This window comes from Erinaceus europaeus, chromosome 11, assembly GCF_950295315.1.
Source record: "Erinaceus europaeus chromosome 11, mEriEur2.1, whole genome shotgun sequence".
NCBI classification, from domain to species: domain Eukaryota; kingdom Metazoa; phylum Chordata; class Mammalia; order Eulipotyphla; family Erinaceidae; genus Erinaceus; species Erinaceus europaeus.
The window spans coordinates 83,158,886-83,182,428 of NC_080172.1; the positions used below are offsets into that span (position 1 = coordinate 83,158,886).

Here is a 23,543-nt window from a genome sequence, read left to right on the forward strand (position 1 = left end):
TTTTAGAAACCAGATCTTGGAACTCCCCTGCCTTTTTCACCAGTTTCTCATCTTTGAAGACATACTAACTTCCACTATTCTGTGAAGCTTTCCTTAGGAAACCTACCTAACACTTCCTTTTTAAATTGCTGTTCCTATCAATTATTAATATTTAGTATCTTACCACTCTATAAGATTGTTATATACATAAGCATTTGTGTTTATCTGTTTCCTTTTTTTTTTTTTTTACTGCAACACCGGAATGATTCCAGGGCCTCAGGCACGTGCTACATACACCACTGAGCTGCTTCACAATGAGTTGCTTCCCTGGCCAAATTATTTATTTTCTCTGTTTTGGGAGTGAGGGTGGGGGAGAGGGAGAAAGAAAGGCAACAAAGCAACACACCACCATCCATGGAGTTACGCTGGTTGCATCCTTAGTGCTGTCCTTGGTGTTCTCAACTGCTGCTGGGGATTGAACTCAGAGCCTTATTCATGGAAGGCATAAACTTAATCCACTGAAGAAACACCCCCCCACACACACACACACCATTATCCAATTATTCTGTCTTCAAATATTAAATTTTCTTTATGTAGGCATCGCATAAAATTCATTTTTAAAAGATTTCCTTATTAATATTTACCACACATATGCTTTACCATTGGAGAAAAGTGTTAATGATTGGAAAATTAGAATCTATCAATGTTTAGAACGTATTTTACTATTAATATCATAATAATGAAAAAGTTCTTTTATGCTTTATGGAAATTGAAAATACTTTGGGTTTAACGTTAAAGGAAAATTGAAATTAAATCTGGTGCAATTACGACTTTAGCTAAACCTCTTTCTTACAGCATAGTTGGAAATGATGAGTATAGGTTTCTGTTCAGTGGTTTTGCAGTTATTTCTATGCCCAACTCTTAGTGTTAGACACAGTTATGAAGACTGAACTAGTTCTTCATTGGCAGAACAACTTTGATAGGCTATGAATATATTAAGTTCTAGGTTTTAGCACCAGAGACGTGGTTCACACCATGCCTTTAAATTCACATATAAATTATTTAGATACATGCAGTAGATGAAGTCCCAGTGTAATTTAAGTTTCCTGGGTTAAGTAGTGTCTTACATAATTTGCAGTAAAAAGCCTGTATTTGATTTCACATTTGAAAGTAATCCTTCAAATATCGAAATTAAAGTTATAAAATTGATTAGATATTATGGGTAAGATTTTCTTTTATATTATTAAATGCATTGGACCTATCATTTCCCTTGAATTAATTACATTTTTCCCCCTACGCAGCATCAATAATGCTGTTAGGTTAATATAAAAAGTGTGTGTGTGTGTGTGTGTGTGTGTGTGTGTGTGTGTGTGTGTTTTTAAAGATAGGAACAGAGAGGGAGAATGTGAAAGAGGCCACAGTATCAAAGATCCCTTCAGTGTGGTAGGGACCAGACTAAAACTTGGGTCATACACATAGCAGAGCAGCACACCATCATAAGTTAATTTTAAACTTGCTTTTTATTTTTGACAAGACTGAGAGAAAATGTGCTTTTTAAAATATATGTTTAAAGTTTTTAGAGACTAATATTTATATATTTACACGATTGTTCTTCATGAATGTGGTATTGTTTTAATGGAGGAAGGTAAAGCAAAGTTACATAACCCAGTGTCTTCCAGAAGATTGAAGCTTCCTAAGAGCCTCTGGCTTAATTGATTTCCATGCTCATTTTTTCTTGTTCCTTCTCCATATCTTCATTGCTGCCAGAATCCATATAAAATAACAGTTTCCTAATACAAACCTTTACTTAAAACAAATAATAAGGCTATTAGTGCCAATTAAAGTTTTCTTTTTTCTTTTTCTTTGAAGTTCTGCAGTTTTAGCATAGTATATCTAGATATGTATTCATTATAATGCCACCTTTTGGGCCTGAGTGTGGGCGTTCAGTCTCAGGGCTAATAATTTTCTTAATTAAGGAAAAATTTCAGTAACTATCTTTTGGATATTGCTTTTTTGTGTTCCTTCCTGCTCTTCTTTCACCATACCTTCTAAATTTGTGTTGGAACCTTTCAATTGGTCCTCAGTGTGTATATGTATGTATGTGTGTGTGTCTATATATATATATATATATAGACACACACACACACACACACACACACACACACACATATATATGTTCCCACCATTTCTGGATGTGTTTGGATTACGTTCCTCCTATTTTCATTTCATGAATTCCCTTTTAACTGTCAATTTTAAAGCACTGTATATCCCAAACTACTGATCTTTTGATATGAGTGAATATATTTTTCTATTTTCCATATCTTATTCTTTTTATGGATTTTTTTTTTACCTTGAATTTCTCAAATGATAAGTTTCATTGGCCATTTTCATTTCAGTCACTGGGATTTTTCTGTTTGCAGGTTTTGTCATCTCTCTTGATACTCATTTTTGTGTTTGGGAACTTATATTTGTCGATCATGCTGGGTGCACACTTCCCCCCCCCCCTTATATTTCCTTCTCTTACTTTCTGGCTTTTTTCTTGGCTCCATCTGACTTCATGGGTCTTAGCCTGGAAGCAGATCTCAATGACTGAGACTCTTTCTTTCTTTAGTGAGCTGGATTCTTTCTTTCTTTATTTATTTATTTAATTTTTTTATTTATAAAAAGGAAACATTGAATAAACCATAGGATAAGAGGGGTACAACTTCACACAATTCCCACCACCAGAACTCTGTATCCCATCCTCCACTCCCCTCCCCTGATAGCTTTCCTATTCTTTAACCCTCTGGGAGTATGGACCCAAGGTCATTGTGGGATGCAGAAGGTGGAAGGTTCTGTAATTGCTTCCCCATTGAACATGGGTGTTGACGGTCAATCCATAGTCCCAGTCTGTCTTTCTCTTTCCCTAGGGGGAAGGGCTTTGGGGAAGCGAAGCTCCAGGACATATTGGTGGGGTTGTCTGTCCAGGGAAGTCTGGTTGGCATCATGCTAGCATCTGGAACCTGGTGGTTGAAGAGAGAGTTAACATACAAAGACAAATAAATTGTTGACCAATCATGAACCTAAAGGCTGGAATAGTGCAGATGAAGAGTTGGGGTGGGGTGGTGGTCTCCATTTTATAGATAGCTAGTAGGCATATTTTAGTTATATTCCAAAGGGTCTGTGGCTGTACTAGTGTTTTTATTTTATTTTATTTTATTTTATTTTATTTTATTTTATTTTATTTTATTTTGCCTGAGCCTGAAATCTGATATGCAGGTGGATCCTAATTATTGTCTGGGGAGGTGATGTCATGGCTGGCAGAAGGACCAGAAAGCTGGATCAGGGAAGAGAGTAGCTCCCAAATATACGAAAGGGGTATAAATATTGTTGACTGTAAACCCCATTAATTTGATGTGATCTGGGGCCTATATTCAGCTTAGGAGCCTATGTGACCGCTGCATCCCTATAGATCTGAGTTAATGAGCTGGATTATTAAGAGATACAGTTCTGCATAAACCTCAGCCCGAGGACAGTGGTTATTGCTTATGTTAATTTCCAGATGGGCATGAGTGCTTGACCACAGCCCTAGTTTCAGGTCAGGTCCTTTGGACCCTATAGACTCGGAATGGAATGTCTGCCAACCTCGGCTGGTTTCTAGCTTTGTAGTTCTGCTTCTGTTTGTTTTGGAGCCACAAAGATGTTGCTGCTTTTGCATCTTACTGTGCTTGTGCATCCTCATATTTTAAAAGTAGTTGATGTGTACAAAAATTATGCTTGGAGCATAAATTTCAACTCCATTGTATCAAGAAGTAAATTTAATCTCAACAACTTGCCATTCAGCAGTTTTTTTTAATTTTCCCACAACCAACTTTTCAAACTCATTTCTCTTTGCTTCTGAACCTGAACCTTCTGATTCTGCCATGTGGAGCTTCCTGAGTCCTTGAATGTGTCCTGCTGATCCTTGTTTGCTTTTTTTTTTTTTTTTTTAATTGCATGACCCATCTCCCAATTAAAATTTTTTATTAGTGATTTAATATTGATTTACAAAATTGTAAGATAACAGGGGTATAATTCCACACCTTTCCCACTACCAGAGTTCTGTGTCATATCCCCTCCATTGGAAACTGCGTTAAGTTCCCCCAAGATCACAGACATGGTTTGACTATTATTTCTATAATTATTTATCTACATTTATATGTATTTGTCCATTTTATTTCCTATGGTACTACTGTGTTCTCTTCCTGTTTAAGTCACATTTATGACTTCTGAGTGCCCCCTCTCTCTTTTTTTAATCTTTTCTCTCTGGGTCCTGATGGAATGTGGTTATCTTCCCCTAACACTTACCCTTCTTGGGAGTATGGACCAAAATTTTTTATGGGGTACAGAAGATGGGAGTTCTGGCTTCTTTAGTTGCTTCCCCGATGGACATGGGCATTGAAAGGTTGATCCATACCCCTACCCTATTTCTTTCTTGCCCTGGTGGAGTAGGGCTCTGGAGAGATGTGGTTCCTGGACATATTGGTAAGGTCATCTGCCCAGGGAGTTTAGGATGAAATTGTAGTAGCATTCACCACTTGGTGGCTGTGGCTTAGGAGCTTCCTAAGTCCTTGAATGTGTCCTGCTGATCCATCCTTGCTTGCTCGGGTTTTGTTGTTGTTGTTTTGTTTTGTTTTTCTTATTTATTTGTTTTGTTTTAGGCCTTCTTGGCCCTGCAACTTTGACATTCCACTACTGGAAGACTTTTTCTTCCCCCTTTTTCAACTCCAGTCTGGAGACATAGAGGAAGAGACACAGAAAGGAGAGACATCATAGCTCTGGCATTCATAAAGCTTCCCACTGGGTCATGCCCAGGGCTATCGGGTGCCAGGATCTCCAGTTCAGGTGCTCAGACTTGGTAAAGTGTATTGCTCTACTGGGGAACTATTTCCAGGCTCCACTCCTTGCTGTCTTTACATGCTAGCTTCCATCCTCCTTCCCTTTATTTCTCAGACTGTCCATCAAGAGCTGGTGTAAATCACCTCCTGTGTAAAGCCTCTTTTGACTTAATCTTTTGTATGACTATAAAAGTCATGACTTTTTTTTCAAGTTATTGTGTCCATATGAGACATTCAAACCATCATCCTTGTTTCATACTGAGAGTCTCCTCTCTCGTCTCATGGATTGAAAGCCCTAGGTCTCCTCTGAGTTAGAGAGTAAACCTGAGGTGAGAAACTTGAAATTAGAAAACTTGTTTGTAATTTTTCTCATCTTCATGACCACTAGCATCAGGCTCTACTTATTTGTTTATTGAGTTATTTGTTATGTATTGTTGTGTTTTTAAATGCTTAGCATATTATTTCTTCCAAACATTTGAAATTTTCTATGTGTATGTGAGTATCTGCATAAGATTTTTGTCTCCAAAAAGCACATTTTTATTGAGAGATCCTTGAACACATGTACTTGTGGGTGTGCAAGCATACATAGACCCCCACTATGGACAAAGCTATTTTTTCTGTCAATTCTTCTCCTGATCCTACTCTTCCAGCTTCCTGTAGGCATTCCCTGAATGAGAATACCTATTCCCTTCAATTGCCTATCTCTCCTTTTGTTTCTTGGCCCAGTAATTTCTATTTATTTCATATGTGAGAGTTTTACATTAGACAGAATAGGAAGGGAATGATAAACTAGAACACCAAGTCAGGTACATGTGGTGTTGCAGAAGGAACCAGAAACCTCAGGCATGCAAGTCCGATGCTTTACCAGTTGAACTATTTCCCCAGCTGCTTACTACACCCCCCTTTTTTTTTCAAGTCATCCTTTGTTCAGAACCATTGAATGTCTCCACTATGCCTTCAGAGGGAAGTATTAATCCCTTGAATTGCCACTTGAGGACAACCGCCCTTCCCCAGCCCACCTCTCACACACATTACGCTGGCTCTATGGCCTCTTGAATGGCATTTTACAAGAATTCCTTGCCTGACTTAGGGCCAAACTCTAGCACACGAAGCTTACTCCACTTTTCTTCCTGTCTCTTCCTGGTCTACATTTCCTGGCCTGGATCAATAGTTTATCTTTCTGATGAAGTATCCGTGATCCATCCAGGCAGTGTTTTCCTTCTTAACTATCACGGAACTTTGTTCATACTCCTGGCTGCTCTACTACGCAGCTGGTTGTATAGGATTCTCTTCTGCTGGCTTCCTGCCATGCAGACCCTCCCCCAACTTTATATGCTTCTCAGAAGCGTATTTGTTTTCTCAGCACCTTATAAACAGTTACTGAACAGAAGTTGTACAGTCTATCTAGATTTGTGAAGTGCTTAGGATCTTGTTCTCATTATTAGCTTAAAAAGAATCCCTAAGGAAAAAGCAAAACAAGTTTTCAACTTTAGCTTTAATATATACTAACCTGAGAGTTTATTTTTTCTAGAAATGTAATTTTACTAAAATAAGAGAAAATAAATTTTAACTGAGCTTTATTCAATATAATTTTGATGTTCAGATGAACTGCAAACACTCACATACTGGTTGACTGAGTCAAGTTGGGTGTCAACAACCTGTCATCTAACAATTGAGCTCTTTGTGATTGTTGAAAAGCACAGATTAAATTCTCCCAGAAAATAGAATCTATTAAAAGTCATGTAGGAAGGTGAAAGAACAGTTTATATAGCATCTTGGTTAACCGGAATGGGCTTGTTAAATCTTGGTCCCTGGAAAGATTAGAGCACACTATGGGAAAGTGTATATACTTTTAAAATTTATTTTTACCTGAAACCACAACCTTTTTGTGTTAATATGATGCAAATTAAGCCTTACCCAGCTTTGTTTCTATTAGTGATATTAGAGTGGCATTATTATACTAGTTAGGGCAACACTTTCAGTATTTGCAAAACAAATTACAGGCTAATTTATAAGCAAGACAAAAAGCTGTAAGTTATTGCAAAGTTAAAAGATCTAGAAACAAATATATAGAGGCAGCTTATAAATATATATATTTTTTAAATATTTATTTATTCCCTTTTGTTGCCCCTATTGTAGTTATTGTTGTTATTGATGTTGTCGTTGTTGGATAGGACAGAGAGAAATGGAGAGAGGAGGGGAAGACAGAGAGGGGGAGAGAAAGACAGACACCTGCAGGTCTGCTTCACTGCTTGTGAAGCAACTCCCCTGCAGGTGGGGAGCCAGGGGCTCGAACCGGGATTCTTAGGCCGGTCCTTGTGCTTTGCGCCAAGTGCGCTTAACCCGCTGCGCTACTGCTTGACTCCAATATAAATATAAATATATATATATATATATATATATAATTTTTTTTAATCAGTGGTCATTTCTCTGATTTGTTCATTACACTTAAAACACTGGAGCAAGAAATGATGTAAGTCCCAGGTTGCCACCCATGAGTTTTTCTTTTTAATTATCTATATCATTAAAATAAGCTACATTTTAGGTCTTTTTTGCCTCTGTAGTAAGAACTCCAACCACAGATAATTAGTAGATTATTTTTCCTTATATGGAATTTAGGAAGATGAGGAAAATGCAGAAAAGAAAAGGAGTGATAAAAGCACATAGTGATTTTGAATCAGAATTTTGACCTAGTAGAAGACAGTGTATGTCCTAAGGTCCTGTATTCCAATTGTTTCATTCATTTGCTGACAGAGATTTTAATTTTACTTTTAATTCGTTCCTTTTTTCATAGTTTTATTATTCATCTCTGCAGTATTTATATCTATAATTATTACACATTTTCCTACCATGATTAGGTAACTGGGCTGTTTAAAAAAGAAACTCCTCCAGAATAGCTGGATTTTTAAAGTCACTACCTACAGCTGCCAAAACAAATTGTAGCAAATTTCCAGAACAGAACAAATTGTCTTGATCTCCTTACCTAACACTTTGTTTTATGTCAAATCTAACTGCTTTCAGGGAACAAGATTTTTTGATAGAAGCTTTTATTTTAACATTAAATTTTGGGGTCTCCAAGTGTAAGGTAATTTTATCTGTATTTTCCCAGTTGGATATTGCTGTATATAGTTTTATAGGATCCATACAGTAGAAATACCATATATTTATGGTAAATTTGATTTGGCCTTAACTCACTGTTACCTTATTGAACTATCTGACCACATGAACGTTTTGTGTAAGAAAAACTTCTTTCCAGAAGATTGGTGGAAATACACTTCATCTGAGCGATAGAATCCCTCAAGTTATTCTACATAATTTTTTTCCCTCGTTTCTTTTTTCCGGTTCAGAGACTATCATGATTCTATAAAACAAATAAGGTACACATAAATACTTACATTCAACATTAGATGCAATATGTAAGGTGTTTTAATTTAATTTAATTTTAATTTAATTTAATTTAACAAATTGCCTAGTATCTGCTCTACATTCAATAGAAGATCGGAATTCACTGTATCTGAGAGAAGTTTAGAGGTGCTTACAAAAACAACTTTATTCTAAACTCACAAGCTACTTAGGAATTTTGTAACTTCTTTAAGGGCACAAATAAGACAAAAGTAATGCATTCCCAAGAAAGCACCGGCTAACTTACAACATAAGAATACATGTGTGTCATTCGTGCAACTGTTCTCTCTGACTTTAGGAAAAACTGGGGAAAAAGCGACTGGAAAAATGATAGTCCACATTGAAACACTAATTGCTAGAATGTTGACTGAAGGCCCCACAAGTTAAATATTTATAGGCTTCAAGGCATTAGACTAGTTTCACTGGATTTTCTGGGTCTTGTCTCTTATTCTCATGGTGAGTGCCAGTATTTTTACATACTATAGTACCTTTCTTGATCATGTCTCCTATTTTAAAACATTGGCACGCACCACATCCTGTTGTGAGAAAGCTTGCAAAGCCTTTTCCATTCTCCCTATCATCTCTTGCTTGAAGCTTAAATCCTTCAGAACCTCCAGACCGTCCCATTACTACTACTTACCCAACCTCTTGTGCTCATTATTTTTACCTATGTAGGTTATTTAATGTTGGCACCTTTGCATTTTATTATAAATCTATATGACTTTTGTCTTTTAAGTTCAGGGACCACAACTTTTTGATTCATGATGTTGATAGATTCATAGTAAATGGCTGTTTTTAGAGTATAGAATTCACTGAGGTGACTCAGGAGGTGACCCAGATGGTAGACCACCATTTGGGTGATTTGCAAGCATGAGTTCCCAAGTCCTATTCCTGATATCACACATATCAGTGACACTCAGCTTCTCTCTCTCATTCATTAGTAAACCAATATATCTTTTAAAAAATTCACTGGAATTGTTAAAGCTAAATATAGTTTGAGTCTGTTTGTCAATTATCTGTGAAACTGATAGTTTTTTTTTTTTAATGATACCTAACTCACTGGTGTGGTAAAGGATCAGTCTCAGAACTAATAAAGTCTTTTATTAAAATGCTGGAGATCAATTTAAAAAGCAACTATTGAGGGAAGAGAAAAGGGCATAAGGTGGCCAATCAGGTAAACTTAATATTTATAAGGTATTCAATTGGAAGATGTATGCAAAATATTTTGTATTTTGTTCCTTTCTTCTAATTGCTGTTTGTTTGGCAATTTTTCTCAGTCTCTGCTTTTTTTTTTTTTTATCATTTATGTCTATTATCGATGCATTCTGATTCCATATCAAGCATGCTCCATTTATATCTAGTATGATATCTAGTATGATATGAGAGGATCACGCATTTTCTACATTCTTGAAAGTTGTCACTGCTTATTGTGACAACTTTCCACATACATGCTTTTGGATCTTAGAATAAGATTTCAAAGCCAATATTGCTTTGTGTCTTCTTAAGTATCAATAGAAAGGTCTTGTTAAAACATTTATTAAATTTATAAACCTTCAAAAGTGCATTCTGATAACATTTAAAATATCTCATTTTTGAATAAAACTCAGTATTATTGAACAAGAGCTTAAAAATTGATGTTACTTTCCAATTTTCAATTAACACTTAGTTTTTAAGTAGCATTGATAAACCAGTACACCTTTTAAAAATACAGATTTCCTTGTTATTACATCGCATAATTGAATACCTTTTTATTTGAAATTGCTTTGGTCCCTTCATCTTTTTCCTTCTATTATTTTTTTTTTAGTGTACTTCATTAAACCTTAGATAATTGGGAGTCGGGCGGTAGTGCAGCAGGTGTAGCACAGCAGGTTAAGCACAGGTGGCTTAAGGATCCCAGTTCGAGCCTCCAGCTCCCCACCTGCAGGGGAGTCGCTTCACAGGTGGTGAAGCAGGTCTGCAGGTATCTGTCTTTCTCTCTGCCCTTCTCGGTCTTCCCCTCCTCTCTCCATTTCTCTCTGTCCTATCCAACAATGACATCAATAACAACAATAGTAACAACAACAGTAAAACAACAAGGGCAACAAAAGGGAGTAAATAAATATTTTAAATTGTATTTATAAAAAAGAAAAGATAACTCAAATTGCCTTATGTTGAGGGGGAAAAAGCTGCATGATGTACTACAGGTTTTGCATGGAATGGTATTTAACCTCAGTTTATGTCTCTCCCCTGCACAGTCCCTTCAGTCTGAATATGTTCATTACTAAGGCCTTACCACTCCAGTGAAAGCTGTTCTACTCTTAGACACAATTTCTTCATCTGGACAAGCAATGCAGAGGGAAAGCAACTGCTTGTGGAAGAATCCCTCTCTGCCTTCTTACCTTAAGTTAAAGGGAGCGCTAAGATAAGACCTGCAAGAGACTTGAAACCAGAAAACTGGTTAATGACTACTATAAATGCACTGAAACTGTTTATGGTGATGTCAACACTTTCAAAGACAATTTTAATGTTGAATTTGGTATTTTGAAAGGTTATTTTTAATGTATTTCAGTAATGCATTTGTTACTATATTTACATGTACAGTGTTACATTATGTATGTATTGTGAACTTTAAAAGGCTATTTTGATAAATTTATAAATATATAAAATTATGTAAAAACTGGACTATATTTTGACTTAGATTTTCTTGCTCTTTGCTACCAAAAATTTGTATTTTGAATTTGTTTAGTATGGTTTTGTCTACGATGAATAAATAATTCCTCTCTATAAAGAAAAAGGGATACAGTTTTTAGAAAATGATTTTTATGGTCCCACTACAAATATTGTGGATCATTTTATTCTTTGGTGCACCAGTTGAAGTTTATCCAAGTTTAGCAAAGTATAATCATCTGCTATGGCTTATTTAGACCGTTTCCCTTCACTTTGTTTTTGTTACTGAGCCATTTAGTTTTGCCTCTTTGGGGGCTTTAAGTAAATTTAACATTCAATAGAAGATCAGAATTCACTGAATGTTTCTCCTGACAGCATGTTTTTTTTTCCTTCTGGAAATGATTTAACATTCCAAGTGCTTTTGTTTCTTCCTCTTCCCCCCCCCCCCCAAGAGAATTAGAATATTCTGCTTCTGATACCAAGTTGATTGACTAGTCACACACAACTGGCACTAGTTTTAAGTCAAAGAAGAGAAATAAATAAAGATGAATAAAATAAATAAATAAATAATAAAGATGCTGCTAAGTTGTTCTCTATATTAAAGGAGATATGTTTAAAGCAGAATACAAACCCAGACACACAAACTAACAACATAAAAATGAAGGGACTTCTTAAAATAGCTACTCACAGCCCTCCTCCCATGTAAGTGTAACCTTACATTTAGGCCTCCAGAAGCCTGTAAGCTTCATTTCTCTGGGGAGTTTGGGAGCCTTATTAGATCCTGATTCTCTTCCACGCTGCTTCAGAATGGTCTACTCGGAGACAGTTAGATGGCTGCATATGAAGTGCTTTATTCTCAACCATTGAGCTATTTATAATGTATTTATTAGGAGGGGGTACTTTGAGACTGTTATTTATGCTTCAGCAGAACATCTTGTTTGTGTTTTACATTTTGTTAAGAGGCATTTGAATGAATGATTGACTCAGGTTGTTTAACTTAACCTCCAGTAACTGCAGTACCAAATAATTGCACTAAATGGATTAAAAACTGAATTCTATGTTTTATGGATCAAAAATTAAAATGGGTGGAATTAAACTGTGTACTTTTTCTAAAGCTGAAATAGTAAAATATTTTATTATGAGTTATTAAAAAGATTGTATAGGAAAATAAATGATAGTATTTTTTTAAAGTATCAGTGGAAAGTAATTCAGATATTTGAAAAATAGAGGGAGGTGGAACCACGTTAACGATTTTAGTTCTGTGAACATTAATTTGTGTGTAACTATAAGATGATCATAAAACTGGCTATTGTAAATTTTCCTTAATTGTGTGTGTATAAGTTATGTGTATCTACATGTGTATGTCTTAAAATTATTTATACACATGTGATACATAGACAAACCAAGAATGTATATAGTATAGAAAATATGTATGTATATAGTATAGAAAATATGTAGCTAAGTAATCCTACTCCAAAATACAAATAGTTTGACATGTATTTTGTTAATGAATAATTTACTTTCCAAAAATATCTTGTTCTATTTTAAAGTGTAGGGAAATACACTGCTAATAAATAATAAAAGTTTTATGGATTTATGCTTTCTCTGGTTTTTGCAATTTGGATTTTGAATTGTCTCTATAATTTTTTTGTGTCTGATGCCTTGTGTCTCAAGATCTCCATTCTGGATGTTTAACTTACCTTTTATTAATTCTTCAGGTTGTGGCTGTTGTCTGAAATACATGCCAGTGAGCTCAAAGAAATCTTGTACTTTGAATTTCACAAAAATCAGATGTCAAGATTTCACTGATTTCCTTTGATATTTGATCATTTTATTTTATGCTAATAAGACACTGATTATGATTTGTGCTTATTCCATTATGACTGTTGTGAGATACACTGGTGATCAATTTTTTTTAAGGAGAAATTACAAAAATAAATCGGATGGGGCAAACCATCTCCCCTTTTGGATGAATGGCCTGAAGGGCCATCTTGGGAGAAAGAAACTGCCTTATTTCTGGGAGATACTTTATGTATTTAACTGCATGTTTTGGGGTTGTGATATTTTTTTTTTCAGTCAAGTGCAGCAGTGAGGGGAGGTAGAAAAAGGAGCACAAGGAGGAGCTCAAGCTGTAACTGACTGTAGAACCAACTGAGATAACTCACTGTCTTTGGACCAGTTGGGGTTGTGATATTTCTGACATTGTTCTCTTTTATATTTTTTAATTTTTCAGAATCAAAGGAAAAGTTATGGGTGAGAAAGTAGTTTGACTTCTGGAGTTGGGAGTCTGCCAATTAACTGACTTCACAGTTCTAAGGTTGTTACAGAAACTTGTCTTTGAAAGGGAGATTTCTAATGAGTCCAAAAAGCTGTCTAGAAAGACAAAAATCTCTATAAATTTAGTTCATAGGAAAAATAAATCAACTAGTGTCGACAGTTTTTTGTGTTTTTTTTTTTAAACCAGAGCACTGCTCAGCTCTGGTTTATGGTGGTGCAGGTGATTACACCAGGGACATTGAAGCCTCAGGCATGAGAGTCTCTTTGCATAACCATTATGCTATCTATCCCCCCCAACAGGTGTCTTTTTTTTTTTTTTCCTCAACAGATTTCTTAACAGTCACTGGGTTTACACACTTTTGTTAACCTTAAATAGCAAACAGTTAATCTCAAAACACACCTGGAAAGCTACCGAATATATTCAGCTGTGATTCAAATAACAAGAGAACCATGTGCTACAAAAAGGTATTTTCAAAGTCATTCTTACTGGCATGCTTTCCTTGGTGATGTTTACAATTCAATTGCTATTGTGCAAGCAGTGGTGTTTGATGTCATAAGAAGTCTGTGATCTTTCCGATAGTATTTTCATAATGATATCTGCAAAAACCTTGCCATCATCTCTTACCACTGAGCGATGCCAAGAATTTAGTTACTACCTTTCCCCTCAGGTGACTAGAGATTTCCAGGTTTAGCAGGATACATAATTTGCAGCATGAGATAAAGCTCCTTTATTTATGCATAGGTTGCAAGGGTTGACACTCATAGTGTATAAAGAAAAGTAGAAAATAAGTTATTTTGAGCTGACTTGAAATGTTAATATATTCCTACCCCGTTCCTTCTCTATGGAATGAATTATAGTCACATCCAAAAGAAGAAAACTACTTTTGTAAAGGGTGGTTTTTTTTTTTTTTTTGGTGACTTGAAGTAGAAATTTAAATTGAAAGGTTACCGTTAATGCAAAATATAGTTATTTGGAGGTGGTTATGTGGACAAATGTAAGTTAAAGGAGATTTTTTATTATTATTTTTTATTTAAGAAAGGATTAATTAACAAAACCATAGGGTAGGAGGGGTACAATTCCACACAATTCCCACCACCCAATCTCCATATCCCATCCCACCCCCCACCCCCCCATAGCTTTCCCATTCTCTATCCCTCTGGGAGCATGGACCCAGGGTCATTGTGGGTTGCAGAAGGTGGAAGGTCTGGCTTCTGTAATTGCTTCCCCGCTGAACATGGGCATTGACTGGTCGGTCCATACTCCCAGTCTGCCTCTCTCTTTCCCTAGTAGGGTGGGGTCTCTGGGGAAGCGGAGCTCCAGGACACATTGGTGGGATCTTCAGTCTAGGGAAGCCTGGCCAGCATCCTGATGACATCTGGAACCTGGTGACTGAAAAGAGAGTTAACATACGAAGCCAAACAAATTGTTGAGCAGTTAAAGGAGCTTTTTACTCATATGCCTTGTTTCAGTCTGTTTACTGCCAAACTAGAAAAAAACCACATCATTGCTCACTATTTTTTTCTTTGGTGTGAATCAAGTTGATCACAATGTTTTTGAGGAATTAGTGAAAAAAATGGGGGCAAAGTAGCAACTATAGAAATGACTTCAGCTGCATATTCCACATTAGACTTTAAATTCAGGGTATTAATCTATCAAATGCACTTTGTTTATTTACCTTGTAGTTATCTTCTAGGGGGAAAAATAACTATAAAGGGGGGATTTAAAGAATGGAGAGAGTATACCATAAATTAGGAGTGAGAAAGGGCTCTGGACACTAACTGTGAGGCAGTGAATGCTGAGACTTAAAATTGAGATGATGAGGACTCTCGAATGACATGGGATATTGGTCATCTCATCTGAGGTTGGGGAAGTTTACACTAAGTATACACTCTTACCCTTAGCTCAAGGACTCTCCATGGGTTTTTATTTTACTCAACATTTAAAGAGTAATATAATACATTGTTACTAATTATATGTTCTAGTAAATCACTAGTTCTTACCTTGCATAACTAAAACAGTACATTTTGACTACTTTGTTAAAAGTGTTATAAGCATGTTGTGCTGTTACCAGAACATGATGACGATGGTAATGAAGACAGGAGGAAAATGGAGGTGATTGATAGCAATGTTTATCACCCAGATTGAGGCAATAATTTTAAAGATACCTCCAAATTCATCAAGCTTTCAGACATTAAACATGTAAAGCTTTCTGTCTGTCAATCATGCCTCAATAAAGTAGCTAAAATTTGTTTTAAAAATGGCTTTCAAGGAAGATTGTCAATCTTGACATTCAGCTCCCCCAAAATTGCCAGGTACATAAGACAAATTCAAAACAGCAAATCAGGATGGCAAAATAGCATGGTTGTCTATTTGAATATCTTGAGTATCTATGTCTGTCAGAATATATAATATATATCTGACCTTTATTGAGAGCTAATGTAGTGTTTAATATGCCATTCTGTATTAAGATGTAAAACTTGGGAATGGAGGAGACGGAACCACTAATCCACTTGTTTCTGTTTAAAAAAAAAAAAGTAAAACTGGAAGAAATGGAACCACTTTGAAAATCTCGTTTCTTACAATAGTCTTTCAGTGCCAGAGCACATTTTCTAAGAGATATTAAATTTATTTTTTTATTGTTTTTAATTTCCTTTATTTATTTTCCTTTTGTTGCCCTTGTTGTCTTTTTATTGTTGCTGCTATTATTGATGTCGTTGTCATTGAATAGGACAGAGAGAAATGGAGAGAGGAGGGGTTGACAGAGAGGGGGAGAGAAAGATAGACACCTGCAGACCTGCTTCACCGCTTGTGAAGCGACTCCCCTGCGGTGGGGAAGCGGGGGGGGGGCTGGACCGGGATCCTTAAGCAGGTCCTTGCGCTTTGTGCCGGCACTTAACCCGCTGCGCTACCGCCCGACTCCCAAGATGGTAAAATTCAAAAGGAATGTTCCAAGCAGTTTTCTCAATTTTAGAGTTTTTATTTTATTATTTTTTGCTAGCATACAACAAGACCTTTATCAATATTTTGAATGGGTTTAGCTATTACTGAAATTGGAAACTTTTTTTTTTTGCCTCCAGGGTTATTGCTGGGGGCTCAGTGCCTGCACTACAATCCACTGCTGCTGAAGCCCGTTTTTTTTCCATTTTTGTTGTTGAATAAGATAGAGAGAAACAGAGGAGGGGGAAAGTGGAAGGGGGAGAGAAAGTCACCTGCAGACCTGCTCTACTGCTTGTGAAATGTCGCTCCTGAAGGTGGGGAGCAGGGGGCTCGAACCAGGATCCTTGCACTGATCCTTGAGTTTTGTACTATGTGTGCTTAACCCGGCTTGCCACCACCTGGCCTCCAAATTAGAATCTTCTTTAAACTTATATTGGGACAAATGGCTAGAGTGTAGAGTATTGCTGCCATCAGGAACTATGAGTACAGGCCTGAAAAATTAACAACTACCCCTCAGAGAATCAGGTGCTGGGCTGACTCAAGATGTTGTAGTCAGAAAGAATGCAGCCATCTTCCAGCTTCTTGCCAGCCAAGAAGAGCCTCTGCTGGTTAGGAGGGATGCCTTCCTTAGCCTGGATCTTAGCCTTCATGTTCTCAGTGGTATCACTAGGCTGCACTTCCAGGGTGATGATCTTCCTGGACAGAGTATTGATGAAGATCTGCATTTTGACCTGCTAGCAAAAATGGAGATAATGTCACAACTGCCACAGGCATGACATCAGTTTTCAGTTCCACCAGGTGCGTCTCAGAAAATTTATTTTATTTTATTTTATGTAGCTTGCGTTGTTAAGTAGCATCAGCTGGGCTAAACCTACTTTTTCAGGAAGACATATAGAACTGGCAAAATAGTTCACGTAGAGCCTCTCCTCCACAGTATTAAAGGGAGCTTTAGTGCTATGGTCTCTTTCACTCTCTCTTTCGGCCTCACTGTCTCTGTATCTATCTAAAAGAAAGAAAAGAAGGTGAAGGAGGAAGGAAGAAACAACAGTGAAGATACATGTCAACTTCACTTCATATTTCTTCCTTGACCACTTTCCATACTAATTTCTTTCCTAACTATAGCAGACAATCTCAGTGCTGTTTCTTTTTTTTAATTTTTTATTAGTGATTTAATAATGATTAACAAGACTGTAGGATAAGAGGGGTACAATTCCATATCATTCTCATCACCAGAGTTCTGTATCCCATAACCTCCATTGGAAGGCTCCTTATTTTTTATCCTTTTGAAAGTATAGACCAAAAATTTTTGGGGGTGCAAAAGAAGGTGGAAGTCTGGCTTCCATAACTGCTTCTCTGCTGGATATGGACATTGGCAGGTCAATCCATACCCTCAGCCTGCTTTTATCTTTCTCTAGTGGGGCAGGGCTCCAGGGAGGTAAGACCTCGCCACACATTGGTGAGATCATCTGCCCAGGGAAGTTAGGATGGAATCATAGTAGCATCTGCAACTTGGTGGCTGAAAGGTGGTAAGATTTAAAACAGAAGAATTTATGTATTCCTTTTTAAAAGTTTATTTATAAAATAGATATATTGACAAGACCATAGGATAAGAGGGGTCCAATGCCACACAATCCCCACCACCAGAGCTCGATATCTCATCCCACCCCTTGAAAGTTTTCCTATTCTTTATCCCTCTGGGAGTATGGACCCAGGCTTATTATGGAGTACAGAAGGTGAAAGGTCTGACTCCTGTCATTGCTTCTCCACTGAAACTAGGTGTTGGCAGGTTGATCCATACTCCTAGCCTGCTTCTATCTTTCCCTAGTGGGGCAGGGCTCTGGAGAGGTGGGGTTCCAGGACACACTGGTGAGATCGTCTGCCCAGGGCAGTCAGGTTGGTGTCATGGTAGCATCTGGAACTGGGCAGCTGAAAAAGCATTATTATATAAAGCAGAACAGGGAGTTGGGCGGTAGTGCAGCCGGTTAAACGCAGGTGGCGCAAAGCGTAAGGACTGGTGTAAGGATCCCAGTTCGAGCCCCTGGCTCCCCACCTGCAGGGGAGTCGCTTCACAGGGCACAGGTCTGCAGGTGTCTGTCTTTCTCTCCCCCTCTCTGTTTTCCCCTCCTCTCTCCATTTCTCTCTGTCCTACCCAACAACAATGACATCAATAACTACAACAATAAAACAGCAAGGGCAACAAGAAGGAATAAATAAATAAAATATTTTTTTAAAAAAGCAGAAAAAATTGCTTAATAGGAAACTAAAGGCAAGAATATAGCAGATGGGGTCTCCATTTTGGAAAAAGCTGGTAGGTCTCTTTTAGGTATATTCCAAGGGGTTTATGGCTTTACTAGTTTTTTGCTTGAGCCCAACAGTTAACATACAGGTGGACCAAATGTATTATCTGTGGAGATGGTGTCAGAGTTGGGGATAGGACTAGAAAGCTGGATCAGGGCAGAGAGTATTTCCCAAATATGGAAAAAGTATATAAATATTGTTAACTCTAAAACCCATCGATTTGATCTGGGGCATATATTTGTCGCAGGAGCCTGTGTAACCTCTGCATCCCTGAAAGTCTGAGTTCCCAGTTTGTGGTAATGGCTAGGAACATTCTAGGCTGCACTAATTTCAGGGTCTATCTTCCTCAAGTGGTAGAGTATGTTGGCTCAACTTCCCTTTGGAGAATCGGGCTGTCCCTATCGTTGTTGATCCTTTTAGGGGGCAAAGTCCTATAGGAATCCACAAAGGGGTACACTATGTTGTTCCTGATGGAGATGAACAGTGACGGTGGAGAGAGGGATCTGTTAGAGGTTTAGGCCCATCATGTCTGTGTGGGAATCCCAGGATTCCCTGATGAGAGCCCGGGTAATGGGCTAGCATGGTAGTAAGCAAAAGAGTCGTCATTAAAGCATGCTGGTCTCTTGCCCTTATCCAGTTTTTGTAGTCCTTGCTTTATCTGACAAGGTTAGCCTTGGAGTGATTGAGGGCATTGAAACAGGTATTAGGTGAGGAGGGTGAGGGTATCTAGGTCTAAGTAGAAACTATTTGATTAAATACTTTATGGTGTCTTTTTTAGGTGCATTTAATGCATGCTTGCTGCATTTTGAATCACTGCAAACTATTGTGCACTTTTGCTTTAAGGTATATATTTTGCTGTAACTTATGGATACATGTGTACATATGCCCCATCTCATGGGCCCTGGTCTATATCTAGGTTCTGAGGCTTTGTTAGGAAGTGCACTACCTGAAATAGAATTCAGAAGTCCCATGAGCTAGGAAAGATCTCACCAGAATAATGAAGCTGGAGGGTTGAGATGTCTTTGGACACTCCTGATGTCTTTGGACACAATCTGAAGTGAGACATGCCAAGGTGGTAGTGATTGTATCGATTATGTTGAGATCAGCAGATACAGTATCAATTGGTATGAACTGAGAGAAGCATGCATGTTTAATAAACAGGAATCCAAATGTAGGAATAGAGCTGATGAAATTAGAGGACTTTGTGTGGGAAGAAACTAGGAAATCTATTTTAGGTATGTTCTAAGGGGCCCAGAGTTTATTAATTTTTGTCTGAGCCTGATATGTAACACGTAGATGGACTAAAAATATTGTTTGGGAAGATGGTGTCAGAGTTTAGAATATGGCTAGAAAGCTGAATTAGGGCAGAAAGTAGCTCCCAAACATGAGGCAATCACTTTTGTCAACTACACAAAAGAAAGAGATACCTCCTAATCTCTCCTGACAGCAACAGCGTTAGTGTCACCCACTTGATAATCTTTAGAAGAAAGACTGTATACAATTGACCAAGAGATTTCCACAAAGATATGATGGGTCTAGATCTCTAGTAGATCCCTCTCTCTGCCATCAGTGGTCACTTCCATCCCATCATAAGTCCTCTTGTGGGGCTTTCCAGGACCTTGTCCTCACTGTAGAGCAGCAATGGTAAGGACTGCCTCACTTTCTGAAAAGAAGCTGGGCCACCTACTCTGCCACTCGAGGAAGCAGTCTGGTCCTGAAATGAGTACAGCCTAGAGTGTTTCCAGCTGTGACCATGGACTGCAAGCTCAGATAGACAGGGACTCAAAAGTCACACAGGCTCCTGCGCTAAACTAAATAGAAATATATATGGGCCCTAAGAGCAATGGGGTAAACAGTGCTTTTTCTGGATGAAGCTTCGTCAGTAGCTTGTCTTACCACATACGACAGGCCTCCAACGCACTGCAGAAACCAGAAACCAGATATGGAGACACTGATGGTAGATGGTAGAGTCAAGAGACTCATAAATCTTATCTCCCCAGCACTGAGTCATAGCCACAGAGCTCATCTATCTTTCTCTTTCTTCCTTTTTTCTTTCTTTCTCTCTCTCTCTCTCTTTCTTTCTTTCTTTCTTTCTTCCTTTCTTTCTTCCTCCCTTCTTCCCTCTCCCCCCCCTCCCTTCCTTTCTTCTTTCTTTTTTCCTCCAAGGTTATTGCTGGGGCTCTATGCCAGCACTAAGAATCCACTGCTCTTGGAGGCCATTTTTTCTGTTTTATTTTTTATTGGATAGGACAGAGAGAAATTGAAAGGGGAGTGGAAGATTGAGAAAAAGGGGAGAGAAAGATAGACACCTGAAGATCTGCTTCAGTGCTTGTGAGGTGACCCACCTGCAGGTAAGGATCTGGGTGTGCGAACCAGGATTCTTCCACGGGTCCTTGTACTTTGTACTATGTGCACTTAACCCGGTGAGCTACTGGCCAGCCCAACCCCCAACCCTACCCCTGCTCATTTTCTTAGATAACTGCACTAGAGGTTGATGGACACGAGCCCTGTCCTAACAAGTGGCACTGCTAAGAACAACTTTGATAATCCACCTAGCTCACAGAATATAGTTTGCTTTATCTAAAAGTCAAATATGGTGAAGAAATTGTTCTTATTTAAGAATACTGTATTAACTGATATGGGGGTTAGAACTTAATTTTAAAGGTGAAGTGACTTAGAATAGAGATAAAAGTCAATTTACTAAGTGAGAAGCTAGTTATCAGCTCACTTAGACCTACATAAGCACTATTTATTACCATCCCCAATATCTCTAACATTTTAGACCCCTATAAGGCAAACTAGAACATGGAAACCTCCTAAATATTCTTTCTATAAATGGTGAATTACTCTAAAATTTTTTTCAAATATCTGCTATTTAGTGCAGTTTAATACAGTTTTTAAAAACGACCTGTCAATGCCCATGTTCAGCGGAGAAGCAATTACAGAAGCCAGAACTTCCACCTTCTGCACCCCATAATGACCCTGGGTCCATACTCCCAGAGGGTTAAATAAAAGGAAAACTATCAGGGGAGGGGATGGGATATGGAGCTCTGGTGGTGGGAAATGTACCCCTTTTATTCTATGGTCTTATCAGTGTTTCTATTTTATAAATAAATTAAATATATTGCAATTTTAAGATATTTACATATTTCCATCTGCAGGGGAAATGCTTTGCAAGCAGTGAGGCAGTGCTGTAGCTATCTCTCTGTGTGTGTCTCTCTCCTCTTCCCCTCTGGATTTCTGTCTTTATCCAAATAGATAAATAAATAAATATATTTAAAAATAAAACTAAAAAAATAAATCAAGCAAAAAAGATGGTTTTAAAAATATAATAAGATCTAGAAAAAGATGACTTTTAAAATGCTTTAAAGCAACAAGGCTGTTAGTGAATACAAAGTGATAGATGCTTGCAGACCTCCCATTTAGCATGTAGCCTGGTCCTAAGACTGAACCACTCAGGGCAAGTCTTGTGGAATCTAAATCCCCTGACTGAATGTTGTCAAGAATGCCTATCATGGGGAGATAAGAAACTGTGTTCATATAACAACTGTCTTATAAGTTATTATTTACCTCCAGTAAAGTGATTTTTTTTAAATAAGAAAAATTTAAGAGCAAGAAATTTTGTAAACGAATTCAGACTTCTAGTCTGGCATCTCCAGACCTGCACAAACTTAAACTTTGGAGACTGTCAACAATGCTTTTTTTTTTTCTTCTTTTTTTTTTTTCCCCCACCAGCAGAGCTTCACTGCCCTGAGTGGACTTTTTCAAATAGGAAAAAAAAAAAAAAAAAAGGAAAAAAATAAAAGAAAAAGAAAAACAAAAGACAGAGTAAGAGAGGGAAAAAATATTATAGTATAGTATTGACCCTCCCCTCCTGCCCCAATGTGGTGGGGGCCAGGCTGAAACCAGGGTTAGACACCTGACAAAGTAAGTGTACTATACAGGGAAAATATTTTGCCTTCCCAATTATGCATTTGTAAAACTTATATGTTAAAGGGTGGGAGAGAACTAGAGCATTACTCTGATATATGTAGTGATTTAGCACCGAGACCTGACTCTTGCCAAGTCCAGGGTTCTATGGTTGTGTCATCTCTAAACCTGCAATAATACATCTTTTTAGTGGTTGCTTTAAGTCAGAAAATGTGCTAAGAGCCATAAGCCTACAAGTAAATATGTAAGCTGTCTTATTATATAGCTCTGAGAGGTTTCATGTTGGATAAGAAAGGTGACTTAAACATAGCTAGCCAGTGGCAGAGCCCAAGTTTAAATACAGTTCTAATGTCAAAATCTATCATCTTAACCTATTTTTGCTGTCTTACTTGTAGTCAGTCTCCCTGATTACTGGGAAAAAGTGCATCCAAATAAATACCAGGAGCATTAGTGTTCTCCCTCCAATAAAATGATATCACACACACACACACACACACACACACACACACACACACACACACACACACACACCAGGAGCATCTAAAGCAAGATCATTCTCAGCATTTCAGTCTCAGGTTGTTACATATAGAAAAGGTTTGGGTGAAAGGCTTTATTGATTTTACTAATTGCATATTTCAAGTTAAGAAGTATTAATTTTTTAAAACTGAGTTTTTCTTAAAATGACATTACATTATAGTATTATATAAGTTTCATGTCCAAGGACTCTTTGAACAATTATACAATGTACTAATCTTATGCTGATTCTCAATTAGAATTAAATGGCCAAGAAGACCTGATGGGAAAAAATTAAATTCATAAACTTTAAAAAAAACTGCTTTAATGAGTTGTTGAAAAGATTACTTGTCCAAAAGGCAGATATTTCAAGCTTGAGGTTTCCACAGCAACCTGCCCATGTACCTTTTTGATATTCACTAGTAAGGGCTTATCTTTTTTGAGCTCACTCAACAATGAGAAACATCTAATAGGTGATAACTAAAGAAATTAACAAATTTTAACATTGTCTTTTTTTCCAACTTCTTTTTTATTTCTTATTATTATTGATTTAATAATGATTGAAAAGATTGTGGGTTAAGAGGGGTACAATTCATACAATTTCTACCACCAGAGTTCCAAATCCCAGCCCCTCTGTTGGAAGCTTTCCTATTCTTTATCCCCCATGGGAGTACGAACCAAAGATCTTTGTTTTTTCTTCTTTA

General features: G+C 37.4%; 1 protein-coding gene across 1 annotated transcript in view; it reads left to right on the forward strand.

Annotated features, from left to right (window-relative positions):
* CDC14A (cell division cycle 14A) overlaps positions 1 to 12,481 on the forward strand; it is a 196,353-nt gene extending 183,872 nt beyond the window's left edge. Inside the window, exon 16 of the mRNA XM_060202143.1 lies at positions 10,472 to 12,481. Within this exon, the coding sequence (XP_060058126.1) occupies positions 10,472 to 10,501 (30 nt within the window). The 3' untranslated portion in view covers positions 10,502 to 12,481. The remainder of the gene's footprint in view (positions 1 to 10,471) is intronic.
* The last annotated feature ends 11,062 nt before the right edge of the window (positions 12,482 to 23,543 follow it).